This window comes from Brienomyrus brachyistius, unplaced genomic scaffold (assembly GCF_023856365.1).
Source record: "Brienomyrus brachyistius isolate T26 unplaced genomic scaffold, BBRACH_0.4 scaffold52, whole genome shotgun sequence".
NCBI lineage: Eukaryota > Metazoa > Chordata > Actinopteri > Osteoglossiformes > Mormyridae > Brienomyrus > Brienomyrus brachyistius.
This window is the reverse complement of record NW_026042327.1, coordinates 1,107,957-1,126,862: the sequence shown is the minus strand read 5'-3', so window position 1 is coordinate 1,126,862 and position 18,906 is coordinate 1,107,957. Positions and strand designations below refer to the sequence as shown.

Genomic DNA, 18,906 nt, shown 5'->3' with positions numbered 1-18,906 from the left:
TCTGCAACAACCCCCACCATATCACAATAGGCCAGAACTCCCACTCCCTGCTGTGCAGGAAGCGGAAGGAGGGGGATCAAGACCACGCCAAACTAGGGCAACAGACCCGCATTTACGAATGCGAATAAATCCTGAAAATAAAAAAACACAATGGCACCGATCGGAATCCGAAGATGAATCCGAATTGCTTGCTCCCATGGTAGAGGTTGCAAATCCCCGTACAGCCCCAGGTGAAGAGGGCCAGGCCCCACCAGCCACAATATTAGTATACCGCCCCTGGACAGCAGAAGATAGGGCAGCCGCTCTGAAAGGCACCCCACCCATAGAGGACGGAGTGCCTGAATTCTGGTCCGCTATGACTGAGTTACAGGCCAGTTTTCACTTAAATGGAAGAGAGCTATTCTGCTGTTTTAGACAATTACTTAATCATAAATGGGGCCGGGTGGCTGGAGACTTTACTGGACAAGGAGCAAACAATTTGCCCCTCAGTCACGATGACCCACAATTACAACAAGCATTGGGCGACTTGAGACAGAGACTAGAAACAACATTTACAAGACGAGTTGATTACGGGAGAATAGCCCAATGTAAGCAAAAGGAAGGCGAAGAGCCAGAGGATTTCTTGGACAGGGTACGCCCGTTGTTCAGGACAAACTCTGGGATTCCTCATGGGGAGGACGAGAACGGGGTGTACCAACAACAATTAAAATGGGCTTTCCTAGCAGGGTTAAAACCTGAAATAAAGAAGTATATTGATAAATACTGGGTCCATCAAAACACAGGTACAGTGCAGCAAGCCGTTGAGTATGCCCAACACGCTCAGAAAGCTAAAAAAAACTAAACCAGAAGCAACATTCGTAGCCCGAGGAGATCAAATAGTGGCGTATGCAAAACTGAAATACAGGAACAGACAAAACCTCGCGCTGACATTGCACTAACTCCAATTCCAAGCGCCATAACCTTATTTGTCGATGGCTCTGCAGCCAAAGACAGATACGGGGAAAATAAGGTTGGATACGCAGTTGTGACTAAAGACAAAGTAATAGAGGCAGGAGCCTTACCATCCACATGCTCAGCCCAAGCAGCAGAATTATATGCTGTAATCAGAGTCTGTGAAATACATGAAGGACAGGAGATTACAATATATACGGACAGTCAATACGTGTTCTCTGCAGTGCACCACCACGCAGCAGTGTGGAAAAACAGAGGGTTTAAAAGTTCTCAAGGAACAACCTTGACACACGCAGCACTTCTACTTCGATTGTTAGACGTTGTACAAAAACCAAAGACACTCGCGTTATGTAAATGCAAAGCACACCAGACTGATAATTCAGAGGAAACGAAAGGCAATGCGTTTGCTGACCAAGCCGCAAAGGCAGCAGCCCAGCAAACGCCAGAAAAAACAGAGAAGGGGTTATTCCTTATAGAACAAGATGTACTATATGATGCACAACAACAAGCTCCTACGTCAGAGAAAGACAAGTGGATTTCGCGAGGAGCCACACAAGAGAAAGACCTATTCAAGTTAGACGGAAAACCTATCTTACCCCGCAGCCTGTATAAAACCGCCGCGGTTGTGAGTCATGGGGTAACCCATGTCTCAACAGGAGGGATGGTACATATAATACAACAACATTTTTACACTATAAATTTTTCCAATTTTGCAAAAAACTACTGTAGAGCATGCCTTATATGTTGTAAACATAATGCGCAGGGCAATCTAAGACCCAAACGAAGCCAATTCCCTAACCCTACACAACCGTTTCAGGCAATACATATGGACTTTGTGGAATTAACATGGTCACAGGGAGTGAAATACTGCCTAGTGATAATAGACACTTTTTCAAAGTGGGTGGAGATATACCCAGTAAAACACTGTGATGCAGTCACAGTGGCCAAGTGTCTGGTGTCCCATTTCTTCCCCACATATGGAATACCGGAAGTAATACGGTCAGATAACGGATCTCATTTTGTGAACAAGGTGCTAGATTTATGCTCACAAACATTGGGTTTTGTATTAAAAAATCACTGTGCATATCATCCGCAAAGTGCAGGTTTGGTGGAAAGAACAAACGGGACAGTAAAAAATAGATTGAGAAAAACTATGGAAGAAACAGGCAGACCGTGGCCAGAATGCTTAGCATTAGTAAAACTGTGGATGAGAATAACACCCACAACGAATGGGTTAACCCCTTTTGAAATCGTGCACGGAAGGCCATTTCCACTGCTAGGGGAAGCAACTGATGTAGGAAAGGCAGCTCATGAACACACACTTGCCGATTGGATGCGTAAGCTGATCTCCAAACAGAATATCCAGCACCCTGGTAATCTGCCAGAAGCATCTGTGTCTACTTTGCAGGAAACGGTGAAGCCAGGTGATTGGGTGTTGATAAAAGTCCTACAATGGAAAGACTGGACTTCACCTCGGGGGGACGGGCCATACCAAGTCCTCCTGACTACACCAACTGCATTGAAGATTGCAGAAAGACCTTCCTGGATCCACAAGAGTCACTGTAAGCTCATTCTGCCCTTACCAGACGCCTCACTCGCGGAGTAACAGTGGAAGTCCGCTACAAAGGCACGAAGAAACAATAGGTTTTCGTTGTCTCAACCCGGTGAAGAAAACAGCTGAACTGTACTCCTTTAGGATGGCTCTGGTAGGGTGTCCGTGGTGGGCTAAGGGAATATTAGGAAGTCTTTTCTGTCTTATGGTAATATTGATTCTATGGCTGGTACCAGGCACTGAGGTGCGGGAGAAGAAAAGGTGGACTCCGGACGGAGTGCACCTCACTAGCATAAAAGGAGACGAAACCCATCCATTCCTACGGAACTATTGGTATCGATATGTATATGATGTGGTATCCAATAAGAATTTGACTAACTGCTACAAAGGCAAATGGTGATAGAGAATCGCATGGCGCTAGATCTCCTCACTGCAGCGCAAGGAGGAGTGTGCGTGCTGTTGAACCAAACCTGTTGTACATACATTCCTGACAATGTGCATTCACCCAACATGACTAAGGCAATGCAAAGGCTGAAGGACTTGCAAATTGCTACGACCACCGACACAAGGACGCAGAATGACTATTGGATGTCCTGGTTCACTACCGGGGCTTGGTGGTCCATATTACTCAAATTGAGTATACCATTTTTTGCATTCTTTGTGATGTTCTTCTGTTGTTGTATCACAGTGATACCTTGTTTTCGTATAATGATTAATTCTGCCCTGAGCTCTGCTTTCCGAGCCCAGGAGAATATGTTTTTGTCCCTCACCCAAAACATGGAAACAGATGCAGATGAAGAGGAGCAGGGGTGGATGCATGACGCACCATGACGGACGAGCCGAAATCCTCAACGGCATGGCCCGATCCTGAAGCAAACTGGCGCAACACCCTCGCTCCTGTCTGTTCACAAGCAAATGTATAATTAACATGATAAACAGGAGGGACTGTTAGAGTGTATCTGTGTATTTTATCATATTATTATCCTCCTATATGTGTATGTGCAACCCTTAACAACTAACCCATGGCCCAGAAAGGGTTGCAGACAAGATGTCCTCACAGGGGCCTACCAGATTGTGACGCAGGAATAAGAGACCTTGAGAAAGGAAACAGATTCTGTCAACATAGCAGGGGGCCCACCTTGAGATATGTAATGCTTTGTATTAACCCTGTTTCACGGAGGCCTCACACAGCATTGACTAGTTAAAGACAAGACCCATGTAACCCCTCCCCTACCCTATAAATAAAGAAGCCAAGGGACTGTCCGGTGTGACACTCAACAGAGGCGCAGATACTGTCTGTTGCACCTGAAGTGGGCACCCTTGCGCAAGTAAAACAGAAAGATGTGTGCTGTCTCGTTATTCCTGGGTCCTAAAAGTGGAAGTGTGTGAGTAGTAAGCTGCGGCGCTTCCTCACACAGGAGATTGTAGGAGTGAAAGCTACGGCGCTTTCTCCTGACATAACTAGATTGTAGAAGTGAAAGCTACGGCGCTTTCTCCTAACAGCCCATCTTTACTTCTGAGAGACTCTGCCTCTCTGACATCCCTTTTAATGCTAATCAAGTTACAGACCTGATATCAATTAACTTAATTAGTTGCTAGATGTTCTCCCAGCTGAATCTTTTTAAACTTTCTTGCTTTTTCAGCCATTTGTTGTCCCTGTACCGACTTTTTTGGGACATGTAGCAGTCATCAAATTTGAAATGAGCTCATTTAATGGATAAAGGTGTACAATTTCCCAGTTTGAACATTTGTTATATTATCTATGTTCTGTTGTGAATAAAATATAGGCTCATGTGATTTGAAAGTGTTTTATTTGTTATTTCATTCAAATTTAAAGAACTTTTCTGGAATTCAGGTTCTTCTTTGCGTTTTTCTCCTTTTCTTTTCCTCTCCCCTCTACGACTCCTCACATTAAATACTGACTTCACTCGCCCCCCAGTCCTGCCACGTCCACTAGCCTCTAGTTTGGGATAGTGGTTCTTTTCCCCTGTGCCTCTGGGTGGGGCAGGTCACCTAATGCACTGGGGGTGGGGTGTCACAGACACTCTCACACACACGTACACTATCACAGACACTCTCACAGACACGTACCCTGCCACAGACACTCTCACACACACATACACTATCACAGACACTCTCACAGACACGTACCCTGCCACAGACACTCTCACACACACATACACTATCACAGACACTCTCACAGACACGTACCCTGCCGCAGACACTCTCAGACACACGTACCCTGCCACAGACACTCTCACAGACATGAACCCTGCCGCAGACAGTCTCACACACGCGTACCCTGCCGCAGACACTCTCACACACGCGTACCCTGCCACAGACACTCTCACACACACATACACTATCACAGACACGAACCCTGCCGCAGACACTCTCACACACGCGTACCCTGCCACAGACACTCTCACACACACATACACTATCACAGACACTCTCACACACACATACACTATCACAGACACTCTCACACATGCGTACCCTGCCGCAGACACTCTCACACACGCGTACCCTGCCGCAGACACTCTCACACATGAGTACCCTGCCGCAGACACTCTCACAAACACATACACTATCAGACACGAACCCTGCCGCAGACACTCTCACACACGCACACCCTGCGGCAGACACTCTCACACACGCGCACCCTGCCGCAGACACTCTCACACACGCGTACCCTGCCGCAGACACTCTCACACACGCGTACACTGCCGCAGACACTCTCACACACACGTACACTGCCGCAGACACTCTCACACACGCGTACCCTGCCGCAGACACTCTCACACACGCACCCTGCCGCAGACACTCTCACACACACGTACACTGTCGCAGAAACTCTCACACACGCGTACCCTGCCGCAGACACTCTCACACACGCGTACCCTGCCGCAGACACTCTCACACACGCGTACCCTGTCGCAGACAGTCTCACACACACGTACCCTGCCGCAGACACTCTCACACACACGTACACTGCCGCAGACACTCTCACACACACATACACTATCACAGACACTCTCACAGACATGAACCCTGCCGCAGACAGTCTCACACACGCGTACCCTGCCGCAGACACTCTCACACACGCGTACCCTGCCGCAGACACTCTCACACACGCGTACCCTGCCGCAGACACTCTCACACACGCGTACCCTTCCACAGATACTCTCACACACACATACACTATCACAGACACTCTCACACACGCGTACCCTGCCGCAGACACTCTCACACACGCGTACCCTGCCGCAGACACTCTCACACACACGTACACTGCCGCAGACACTCTCACACACACATACACTATCACAGACACTCTCACAGACATGAACCCTGCCGCAGACAGTCTCACACACGCGTACCCTGCCGCAGACACTCTCACACACGCGTACCCTGCCACAGACACTCTCTCACACACATACACTATCACAGACACTCTCACACACGCGTACCCTGCCGCAGACACTCTCACACACGCGTACCCTGCTGCAGACACTCTCACACACGCGCACCCTGCCGCAGACACTCTCACACACGCGCACCCTGCCGCAGACACTCTCACACACGCGCACCCTGCCGCAGACACTCTCACACACGCACCCTGCCGCAGACACTCTCACACACACGTACCCTGCCGCAGACACTCTCACACACACGTACACTGCCGCAGACACTCTCACACACACATACACTATCACAGACACTCTCACAGACATGAACCCTGCCGCAGACAGTCTCACACACGCGTACCCTGCCGCAGACACTCTCACACACGCGTACCCTGCCACAGACACTCTCTCACACACATACACTATCACAGACACTCTCACACACGCGTACCCTGCCGCAGACACTCTCACACACGCACCCTGCCGCAGACACTCTCACACACACGTACACTGTCGCAGAAACTCTCACACACGCGTACCCTGCCGCAGACACTCTCACACACGCGTACCCTGCCGCAGACACTCTCACACACGCGTACCCTGTCGCAGACAGTCTCACACACACGTACCCTGCTGCAGACACTCTCACACACACGTACACTGTCGCAGACACTCTCACACACACATACACTATCACAGACACTCTCACAGACATGAACCCTGCCGCAGACAGTCTCACACACACGTACCCTGCCGCAGACACTCTCACACACGCGTACCCTGCCGCAGACACTCTCACACACGCGTACCCTGCCGCAGACACTCTCACACACGCGTACCCTTCCACAGACACTCTCACACACACATACACTATCACAGACACTCTCACACACGCGTACCCTGCCGCAGACACTCTCACACACGCGTACCCTGCCGCAGACACTCTCACACACACGTACACTGCCGCAGACACTCTCACACACACATACACTATCACAGACACTCTCACAGACATGAACCCTGCCGCAGACAGTCTCACACACGCGTACCCTGCCACAGACACTCTCACACACACATACACTATCACAGACAATCTCACACACGCGTACCCTGCCGCAGACACTCTCACACACGCGTACCCTGCCGCAGACACTCTCACACACGCGTACCCTGCCGCAGACACTCTCACACACGCGCACCCTGCCGCAGACACTCTCACACACGCGCACCCTGCCGCAGACACTCTCACACACGCGCACCCTGCCGCAGACACTCTCACACACGCACCCTGCCGCAGACACTCTCACACACACGTACCCTGCCGCAGACACTCTCACACACACGTACACTGCCGCAGACACTCTCACACACACATACACTATCACAGACACTCTCACAGACATGAACCCTGCCGCAGACAGTCTCACACACGTGTACCCTGCCGCAGACACTCTCACACACGCGTACCCTGCCACAGACACTCTCTCACACACATACACTATCACAGACACTCTCACACACGCGTACCCTGCCGCAGACACTCTCACACACGCGTACCCTGCCGCAGACACTCTCACACACGCGCACCCTGCCGCAGACACTCTCACACACGCGCACCATGCCGCAGACACTCTCACACACGCGTACACTGCCGCAGACACTCTCACACACACGTTCACTGCCGCAGACACTCTCACACACGCGTACCCTGCCGCAGACACTTTCACACACGCACCCTGCCGCAGACACTCTCACACACACGTACACTGTCGCAGACACTCTCACACACGCGTACCCTGCCGCAGACACTCTCACACACGCGTACCCTGCCGCAGACACTCTCACACACGCGTACACTGTCGCAGACACTCTCACACACGCGTACACTGTCGCAGACACTCTCACACACGCGTACCCTGCCGCAGACACTCTCACACACGCGTACACTGTCGCAGACACTCTCACACACGCGTACCCTGCCGCAGACACTCTCACACACGCGTACCCTGCCGCAGACACTCTCACACATGCGTACACTGTCGCAGACACTCTCACACACGCGTACCCTGCCGCAGACACTCTCACAGACGCGTACCCTACCGCAGACACTCTCATACACGCACCCTGCCGCAGACACTCTCACACACGCGTACCCTGCCGCAGACACTCTCACACACACGTACACTGCCGCAGACACTCTCACACATGCGTACACTGCCGCAGACACTCTCACACACGCGTACCCTGCCGCAGACACTCTCACACACGCGTACCCTGCCGCAGACACTCTTACACACACGTACCCTGCCGCAGACACTCTTACACACACGTACCCTGCCGCAGACACTCTCACACACACGTACCCTGCTGCAGACACTCTCACACACGCGTACCCTGCCGCAGACACTCTCACACACGCGTACCCTGTTGCAGACACTCTCACACACGCGTACCCTGCCAGACACTCTTACACACACATATCCTGCCGCAGACACACGGCAAGCGACAAACGGGATCAAACTGTTTGTCCGTTATAAGCGAAATTCCATTATATGCGAGTCAGCTATATCCAATGCTTTTTCTGAATGTTCTTTAAGGCGCACGGCCAGCGGACCTCGTCTGTTATAGACGATATTCCGTTATAAGCGAGTCCATTATAACGGGATTATACTGCACCTCCAACTCCACGTAGCAGACATACCTATGAGGGGATTGAGGTATGGATTGATTCTGATTGTGCTTGGACTAAACACTCCGGGATTCAATTACATCGTCCACCGTGATTCACCCACATTATTGTTGTGCCACAGGTGAACTGCACAAACATGTTTTTTCACTGATCACTTATATAACTTGTTTCTCACAGAAAGAGCTAGAACACCTATCTTGCCTTTCCCAGCGGAAAGGGAGGCTTATCGTTTCTCTCCCAGGGGAAAAGAGAAAGCCTTGCCTAAAATGCTTCGCAACCACAAGCGCAAATAGCCTCACCTGGACAGGAATTGGAGAATAAAGAGCACATTCCCTGAGGGAGGGGTGAGCCTGGCCAGCTCGCCCCCTGCCCGCACGCGTACTGCTCCAGATTTAGTATAAAGGAAGGGGGAGAGCTCAGCACTGACCGGAGATCAGCCGTGGGACAGAACGCGCATCGCCCGGCACTTCTCAGGAATCACGTGTTGGTCTCCTTCCAGGACTGAAAGGGGCTCCCCAGTCCGTGTGTGAAGGTGGGTGATTATAGCACGTCTGAGTGTAGATGGCTTGTGGCTACTTTTTCATTTTATTAATTAATGGGATTACCTATGAATGCTTATGAAATATATCATCATTTTGTGTATAATTTAATAAATATTTCTGAACGGACCAAAGCGAACCTGTTTGTTCCTTCAACAGCCCTATATCCCCCTCTCACATTAAAACAATATTCTAGGTGGGGTCTTACCAAGGAATTGTATAATCGTAGCATCACCTTATTTAACTTAAAGTCCACGCACCTAGAGATGAAACCCACCATCCTACTGGCCTTTTTAATTGCTTCCCCACACTGGTGAGAGTGGGACATGGAAGCATCAACATTCACACCGAGGTCTTTCTCATAATCAGCTACCTTTATTTCAGTGTAACCCATAAAATATCTGTACTTTATATTTCTGCTCTCTGCATGGATTACATGGATTTATCTACGTTAAATTTAATCTGCCAGGTATCAGTCCAGTCGCTAATTAAATCAAGATCCCATTGTAGCCTCTACGCTGCTAGATCAGTATTTGCTACATCATTCACCTTGGTGTCATCTGCAAATTTAACTAGTTTACTGTATGTATTGGTGTCAATATCATTAATGTAAAATAGGAACAATAGTGGTCCTAATATTGAACCCTGCAGTACCCCACTATGAACGCAGGCCCACTGTGACATTGTGCCTCTAATAACTACCTGCTGCTTCCTGTCTGTTAACCAGTTTTCAATCCAAGTTGCTACAGTTCCTAAAATCCCTGCAGCTTTGAGCTTAAGCAAGATCTGTTTGAGGGGGACAACATCAAAGGCCTTCTGCAAATCTAAGTACATTTTGTGACCAATTTCTCTTGTAACTTCCTCAAAGAACTCAAGTAGATTAGTTAAACAGGACATATTTCTCCTAAATCCATGTTGGCTACCCCTCAGAATGTTATTTGTATCCAGGCAATCTACCATTTTCACTTGGATTATTAATCTACACTGACCTGAACCCCATTGAAAACCTGTGGGCTGAGCTGAAGAGGAGAGTGCACAAGAGAGGGCCGATGACCCTGGGTGATCTGGAGAGATTCTGTAAAGAGGAATGGTCTCAGATGCCCTGCTCTGTATTCTCCAACCTTATAAAATGTTATAGGAGACTCAGTGCTGTTATACTGGCAAAGGGAGGCTGTACAGAGTATTAAAAGCAGGGCTGCCAATAATCGTGGCACATGTGTTTTTCTTGAAAATAATTATTTCTTGATGAAGGATTTGTTTTTCTTTGAATACATTTATTTCAATGAAAGGTTGGATTTTTCTCACTTTTTCAGTGTGAGATGAAGCTGCTTCGCCAAAAGGTGGATTTTTTTCTAACCCTTTTTACAAATCTTCACAAGGGGGGCCAATAATTGTGGAGGGACTGTATATTGTTTATATACGACGCTGTATTTGTACTAAATGGTGGTAAGTTAATCATGTCCTCTACTGTGAACACCCGTGTAAAATAATCATAAAGCTCATTTACTATATCAATTTTTATTTTCAATTATATGGCCCTTACTATCCTGCAGATGAGTGATTTCAGCTTTTAGAGCTCTTTTGGAGTTAAAATATTGGAAGAAACTTTTAATGTCATCATTAGCCTCCAATGCAATCTTCCTTTCGACATTCCACTTAGTGAGTCAAATGTTATTTTTTAAGTCAACCTGTAGACTTAGATACTCCTGCTTTATTTTGAAATCATTAGTTATTTTCTACCTTAGTATCTCCAGCATACAGTGTTAAATACCCAGCAATACTCCACTACCCACAGTTTACAGTGTGGAATACCCAGTCAGACTGACCTCAGTATCTCCAGTTTACAGTGTAAGTCCCCCAGTCCAGCAGAGAGCAGCTTCACTCCTGAGTCCTGCAGGTCATTGTCACTCAGGTCCAGCTCTCTCAGGGGTGAGGAGTTTGATCTGAGAGCTGAAGCCAGTGCCTCACAGCATTTCTCTGTGAGTTCACACCAGCACACCCTTAAAAAAATTAAACACTTTTAAATCCACTTTTTACACTGCAGCACTGTATTCAAATGAGGAGATTAGGGACCATGATATAATGGATTTTCAGAAAACAATGAAATTACTAAAAATCATTGAACAATCATCCCAATTCTGCTTGGTGTCCATTATTTTTTTGTTCATAACACGTTTTGTCGGCATGTTTAACTGTAACAGTGCTCTTAACTTTGCTAACCAACACAAATGTTTTGCATGGATTACAGTATATGGTTGAATGGATGTTTCCTGCTTCACTGCTTAATTATTTCTATCATGGATCGAGGGGAGATAAGATTGTGGGATATAAGGAAGTAGGAGAAGAAAACAGAAGATGTTTGTGTTTGTTTATTATGTAACTGCTGAAAGGCATTGTGGGTTTTCTTGGTGTCCAGTTACTTTTCTGTAAAATGCATATTCTGTACTCACTGCAACTTCTCCAGTTTACAGCTGGGATCCACCAGTAGAGCAGAGAGTAGCTTCACTCCTGAGTCTCCTGGGTGATTGTAGCTCAGGTCCAGCTCTCTCAGGTGTGAGGGGTTTGACCTCAGAGCTGAAGCCAGGGAAGAACAGCCTTCTTCTGTGACTCTACAGCCTGACAGCCTGCAGAGAAAGACAGAAACTCCCCAATAAATAATATCACCTCACCATTATAATTATTAAATAAACGTGATGCTCTAATAAATAATTCAAGAATTACAGTTTAGTGTCTAAGACAAGGCAAGCTCGCCTCCTTCCTTTCCCTTAGCTAATTTCTCACTATCTCCTCTTTATAGTGTGGAATACACAGTAATACTGACCTCAGTATCTCCAGTTTACAGTGTGGAATACCCAGTAATACTGACCTCAGTACCCCCAGTTTTCGGTGTGGAATACCCAGCAATACTGGCCTCAGTATCCCCAGTTTACAGTGTGGAATACCCAGTAATACTGACCTCAGTACCCCCAGTTTACAGTGTGGAATACCCAGTAATACTGCCCTCAGTACCCCTAGTTTACAGTGTGGAATACCCAGCAATACTGACCTCATTACCCCCAGTTTACAGTGTGGAATGCCCAGTAATACCTACCACAGTATCCCAGTTTACAGTGTGGAATACCCAGCAATACTTACTGCATTACCCCTAGTTTACAGTGTGGAATAGCCAGTAATACTGACCACATTACCCCCAGTTTACAGTGTGGAATACCCAGTAATACTGACCACATTAGCCCTAGTTTACAGTGTGGAATACCCAGTAATACTGACCTCAGTATCTCCAGTATGCAGTGTAAATCCTCCAGTGCAGCAGAGAGCAGCTTCACTCCTGAATCCTCCAGGTTATTGTCACTCAGGTCCAGCTCTCTCAGGGGGGAAGAGTTTGATCTTAGAGCTGAAGTCAGCACTTCACAGTGTTTATCTATGAGGTCACAGCTGTTCAGCCTGAAACAGAAAACACTTTAAGACACAGACATATACACATCCTACACATTAGTAAAATACAAAGCATTACAATAAGCATTTGTTTTCAGTATAATTAGCAGCACAGCTTACACTTCAAAATGAATTATAGTCTGCAGAGTGTTCTGTGCGTCCTGACAATCTGCTGCAGTCATATGATCATTAATTGTGAGTCAGTGCATCTTTGCTCAAAGCTACAGGTAAAAACATTAAGTACAAGCTACAGTCAAAAATCACAGAATATACAGGAATATATAGGAACACATCAACAGCAAGATGGACGTGAACCTCCCATAACAGTCAGGCCAGTGCTTCCAGTGTAGTCCTTAGCCATCTTTCTGCCAGGTGTCCCTACACTCGACACGTATCACTGAAAGGAGGAGATGTGAACATTCCCAGCAGCTAATGCAGCAGCAACTGGCACTTGGATTCCTGATCCCATGAGTAAAATCCTTTTTCTCCCTGTATTGTTATACCTGGGAACATGTCAAATCACCAATTACATCTGGGTGATATGACGATATTATCGGTAATGAGCGTAATCAGACAAGTATCCCGGTGCCGATATCTGACAGTGACTGACCGGCGATTATCGTCTCTGCTGGGGAAACGCGCTTAGGCTACATACAAAGGATTCATGATTTGCTTTCAGTTCAGCTTTCTAGCCTAATATTCTGAAGCACTTAAAAAGAAACATTACACAGGATTTCACAAGCATTGTTCCTTGCAGTAACCATGCGTTTGCCATTCTTGTAAGTTCAGTATTGTCACATCACCAACTCTTTGAGTCACCAGCCAGAATGTCAGCCATTCAAGTATAGCTTTCTGGTGGGAATTTTGAGCTTCTCAACTCTCTCTCTCTCTCTCTCTCTCTCTCTCTCTCTCAATCTTACCTATCTATCTGAATCAATCATCCATCCATCTATCTATTTTCCAAACCGCTTATTCTACTGGGTCATGGGGGGTCCGGAGCCTATCCCGGAAGCAATGGGCATGAGGCAGGGAACAACCCAGGATGGGGGGCCAGCCCATCGCAGGGCACACTCACACGCCAGTCACTCATGCATTCACTCCTACTGTACGGGCAATTTAGTAACTCCAATTAGTCTCAGCATGTCTTTGGGCTGTTGGGGGAAACTGGAGTACCCAGAGGAAACCCCACGACGACATGAGGAGAACATGCAAACTCCAGACACATGTGACTCGAACCCAGGTCCCAGAGGTATGAGGTAACAGTGCTAACCACTGCACCATCAAGCCGCCCCCTGAATCAATCAATCAATCCATCATTATTTATAAAGCGTGTTTTAACCAAAGCGTTTATAAAATGTTTTTCAAACATTTAAAAAGAAGAAAAAAATTATCAATTCAAATAAGCTCAGAATAAATGACAATAAGTGCAAAAGGAATAAAAATAGAGTAAAAATGTTTAAAAAAAATTAAATTAAAAAATCATCATAAAGGACTTTAAATACCCATGTCCTCTTTAAGGGCCCCTTCTTCATAGGAGCCTCTAGCCCCTACAGGTATGTCTTCTGGGGGGAGCGTCCCCCCCCCCCACACACACACACAATAACTGATAATAATAAATGTGTAAAATAATAAAACTGATTATGATAGATTATTATATGCGGTGGTGAAAAGCTGCGTTTTCAGCTCAGTTTTGAAAGAACTGAGACATTCAGTAGCTCTCAGGTTTTCTGGGAGAGAGTTCCAGAGTTTGGGCCCATAGTGACTAAAAGCTGCCCCCTCCCTCCCCAGCCGGGTTTTAGGAATAATCAGTAAATTACTGCCGGATGATCTGACTGATCTGCCAGGGACGTTGTAGATGTGGTCCCTGTGACTAGTGCATGTTAACACTCTGGCAGCGGCATTCTGGGCCCGTTGTAGATGTGATCCCTGTGACTGGTGCGTGTTAACACTCCGCCAGCGGCATTCTGGGCCCGTTGTAGATGTGATCCCTGTGACTGGTGCGTGTTAACACTCCGCCAGCGGCATTCTGGGCCCGTTGTAGATGTGATCCCTGTGACTGGTGCGTGTTAACACTCCGCCAGCGGCATTCTGGGCCCGTTGTAGATGTGATCCCTGTGACTGGTGCATGTTAACACTCCGCCTGCGGCATTCTGGGCCCGTTGTAGATGTGATCCCTGTGACTGGTGCGTGTTAACACTCCTCCAGCGGCACTCTGGGCTCGTTGTAGATGTGATCCCTGTGACTGGTGCATGTTAACACTCCGCCAGCGGAATTCTGGGCCCGTTGTAGATGTGATCCCTGTGACTGGTGCGTATTAACACTCCGCCAGCGGCATTCTGGGGGCGTTGTAGATGTGATCCCTGTGACTGGTGCGTGTTAACACTCCGCCAGCGGCATTCTGGGGGCGTTGTAGATGTGATCCCTGTGACTGGTGCGTGTTAACACTCCGCCAGCGGCATTCTGGGGGCGTTGTAGATGTGATCCCTGTGACTGGTGCGTGTTAACACTCCGCCAGCGGCATTCTGGGGGCGTTGTAGATGTGATCCCTGTGACTGGTGCGTGTTAACACTCCGCCGGTGGCATTCTGGGGCAGTTGTAGATGGGATCCCAGTGACTGGTGCGTGTTAACACTCCGCCAGCGGAATACTGGGCCCGTTGTAGATGTGATCCCTGTGACTGGTGCATGTTAACACCCCGTCAGCGGCATTCTGGGCCCGTTGTAGATGTGATCCCTGTGACTGGTGCGTGTTAACACTCCACCAGCGGCATTCTGGGGGCGTTGTAGATGTGATCCCTGTGACTGGTGCGTGTTAACACTCCGCCAGCGGCATTCTGGGTCCGTTGTAGATGTGATCCCTCTGACTGGTGCGTGTTAACACACCGCCGGCGGCATTCTGGGGCCGTTGTAGATGTGATCGCTGTGACCGGTGCATGTTAACACTCCGCCAGCGGCATTCTGGACCCGTTGTAGATGTGATCCCTGTGACTGGTGCGTGTTAACACTCCGCCAGCGGCATTCTGGGGGCGTTGTAGATGTGATCCCTGTGACTGGTGCGTGTTAACACTCCGCCAGCGGCATTCTGGGGGCGTTGTAGATGTGATCCCTGTGACTGGTGCGTGTTAACACTCCGCCGGTGGAATTCTGGGGCCGTTGTAGATGGGATCCCAGTGACTGGTGCGTGTTAACACTCCGCCAGCGGAATTCTGGGCCCGTTGTAGATGTGATCCCTGTGACTGGTGCATGTTAACACCCCGTCAGCGGCATTCTGGGGCCGTTGTAGATGTGATCCCTGTGCCTGGTGCGTGTTAACACTCCGCCAGCGGCATTCTAGGCCCGTTGTAGATGTGATCCCTGTGCCTGGTGCGTGTTAACATTCCGCCAGCGGCATTCTAGGCCCGTTGTAGATGTGATCCCTGTGCCTGGTGCGTGTTAACATTCCGCCAGCGGCATTCTGGGCCCGTTGTAGATGTGATCCCTGTGCCTGGTGCGTGTTAACATTCCGCCAGCGGCATTCTGGGCCCGTTGTAGATGTGATCCCTGTGCCTGGTGCGTGTTAACACTCCGCCAGCGGCATTCTGGGCCCGTTGTATATGTGATCCCTGTGCCTGGTGCGTGTTAACATTCCGCCAGCGGCATTCTGGGTCCGTTGTAGATGTGATCCCTGTGCCTGGTGCGTGTTAACACTCCGCCAGCGGCATTCTGGGCCCGTTGTATATGTGATCCCTGTGCCTGGTGCGTGTTAACATTCCGCCAGCGGCATTCTGGGTCCGTTGTAGATGTGATCCCTGTGACTGGTGCGTGTTAACATTCCGCCAGCGGCATTCTGGGCCCGTTGTAGATGTGATCCCTGTGACTGGTGCGTGTTAACACTCCGCCAGCGGCATTCTGGGCCCGTTGTATATGTGATCCCTGTGCCTGGTGCGTGTTAACATTCCGCCAGCGGCATTCTGGGTCCGTTGTAGATGTGATCCCTGTGACTGGTGCGTGTTAACACTCCGCTAACGGCATTCTGGGCCCGTTGTAGATGTGATCCCTGTGACCGGTGCATGTTAACACTCCGCCAGCGGCATTCTGGGCCTGTTGTAGATGTGATCCCTGTGACTGGTGCGTGTTAACACTCCGCCAGCGGCATTCTGGGCCCGTTGTATATGTGATCCCTGTGCCTGGTGCGTGTTAACATTCCGCCAGCGGCATTCTGGGTCCGTTGTAGATGTGATCCCTGTGACTGGTGCGTGTTAACACTCCGCTAACGGCATTCTGGGCCCGTTGTAGATGTGATCCCTGTGACCGGTGCATGTTAACACTCCGCCAGCGGCATTCTGGGTCCGTTGTAGATGTGATCCCTGTGACTGGTGCGTGTTAACATTCCGCCAGCGGCATTCTGGGCCCGTTGTAGATGTGATCCCTGTGACTGGTGCGTGTTAACACTCCGCCAGCGGCATTCTGGGCCCGTTGTATATGTGATCCCTGTGCCTGGTGCGTGTTAACATTCCGCCAGCGGCATTCTGGGTCCGTTGTAGATGTGATCCCTGTGACTGGTGCGTGTTAACATTCCGCCAGCGGCATTCTGGGCCCGTTGTAGATGTGATCCCTGTGACCGGTGCATGTTAACACTCCGCCAGCGGCATTCTGGGCCTGTTGTAGATGTGATCCCTGTGACTGGTGCGTGTTAACACTCCGCCAGCGGCATTCTGGGCCTGTTGTAGATGTGATCCCTGTGACTGGTGCGTGTTAACACTCCGCCAGCGGCATTCTGGGCCCGTTGTAGATGTGATTCTTGTGACTGGTGCGTGTTAACACTCCGCCAGCGGCATTCTGGGCCCGTTGTAGATGTGATCCCTGTGACTGGTGCGTGTTAACACTCCGCCAGCGGCATTCTGGGCCCGTTGTCGATGTGATCCCTGTGACTGGTGCGTGTTAACATTCCGCCAGCGGCATTCTGGGCCTGTTGTAGATGTGATCCCTGTGACTGGTGCGTGTTAACACTCCGCCAGCGGCATTCTGGGCCCGTTGTAGATGTGATCCCTGTGACTGGTGCGTGTTAACACTCCGCCAGCGGCATTCTGGGCCCGTTGTAGATGTGATCCCCGTGACTGGTGAGTGTTAACACTCCGCCAGTGGCATTCTAGGCCCGTTGTAGATGTGATCCCTGTGACTGTTGCAAGCTAACACTCCGCCAGCGGCATTCTGGGCCCGTTGTAGATGTGATCCCTGTGACTGGTGCGTGTTAACACTCCGCCAGCGGCATTCTGGGCCTGTTGTAGATGTGATCCCTGTGACTGGTGCGTGTTAACACTCCGCCAGCGGCATTCTGGGTCCGTTGTAGATGTGATCCCTGTGACTGTTGCAAGCTAACACTCCGCCAGCGGCATTCTGGGCCCGTTGTAGATCTGATCCCTGTGACTGGTGCGTGTTAACACTCCGCCAGCGGCATTCTGGGCCCGTTGTAGATCTGATCCCTGTGACTGGTGCGTGTTAACACTCCGCCAGCGGCATTCTGGGCCCGTTATAGATGTGATCCCTGTGACTGGTGCGTGTTAACACTCCCCCAGCGGTATTCTGGGCCCGTTGTAGATGTGATCCCTGTGACTGGTGCGTGTTAACACTCCGCCAGCGGCATTCTGGGCCCGTTGTAGATGTGATCCCTGTGACTGGTGCGTGTTAACACTCCGCCAGCGGCATTCTGGGCCCGTTGTAGATGTGATCCCCGTGACTGGTGCGTGTTAACACTCCGCCAGCGGCATTCTGGGCCCGTTGTAGATGTGATCCCTGTGACTGGTGCGTGTTAACACTCCGCCAGCGGCATTCTGGGCCTGTTGTAGATGTGATCCCTGTGACTGGTGCGTGTTAACACTCCGCCAGCGGCATTCTGGGTCCGTTGTAGATGTGATCCCTGTGACTGTTGCAAGCTAACACTCCGCCAGCGGCATTCTGGGCCCGTTGTAGATCTGATCCCTGTGACTGGTGCGTGTTAACACTCCGCCAGCGGCATTCTGGGCCCGTTGTGGATGTGATCCCTGTGACTGGTGCATGTTAACACTCCGCCAGCGGCATTCTGGGTCCGTTGTAGATCTGATCCCTGTGACTGGTGCGTGTTAACACTCCGCCAGCGGCATTCTGGGCCCGTTGTGGATGTGATCCCTGTGACTGGTGCGTGTTAACATTCCGCCAGCGGCATTCTGGGTCCGTTGTAGATGTGATCCCTGTGATTGGAGCATGTTAACAATCCGCCAGCGGCATTCTGGGCCCGTTGTAGATGTGATCCCTCTGATTGGAGCGTGTTAACACTCCACCAGCGGCATTCTGGGCCCGTTGTAGATGTGATACCT

The 18,906-nt window shown here is 49.6% G+C and overlaps 1 protein-coding gene across 1 annotated transcript in view; it reads right to left on the bottom strand.

Moving 5' to 3' along the window:
* The window catches only part of LOC125723830 (NACHT, LRR and PYD domains-containing protein 3-like), a 50,083-nt gene that overhangs the window by 7,864 nt on the left and 23,313 nt on the right, over positions 1 to 18,906 (bottom strand). The window contains exons 7-9 of the mRNA XM_049000652.1: positions 12,412 to 12,585; positions 11,592 to 11,765; positions 10,968 to 11,141 (exon numbers count right to left, since the gene is read on the bottom strand). Coding sequence (XP_048856609.1) covers positions 10,968 to 11,141; positions 11,592 to 11,765; positions 12,412 to 12,585 — 522 coding nt within the window. The remainder of the gene's footprint in view (positions 1 to 10,967; positions 11,142 to 11,591; positions 11,766 to 12,411; positions 12,586 to 18,906) is intronic.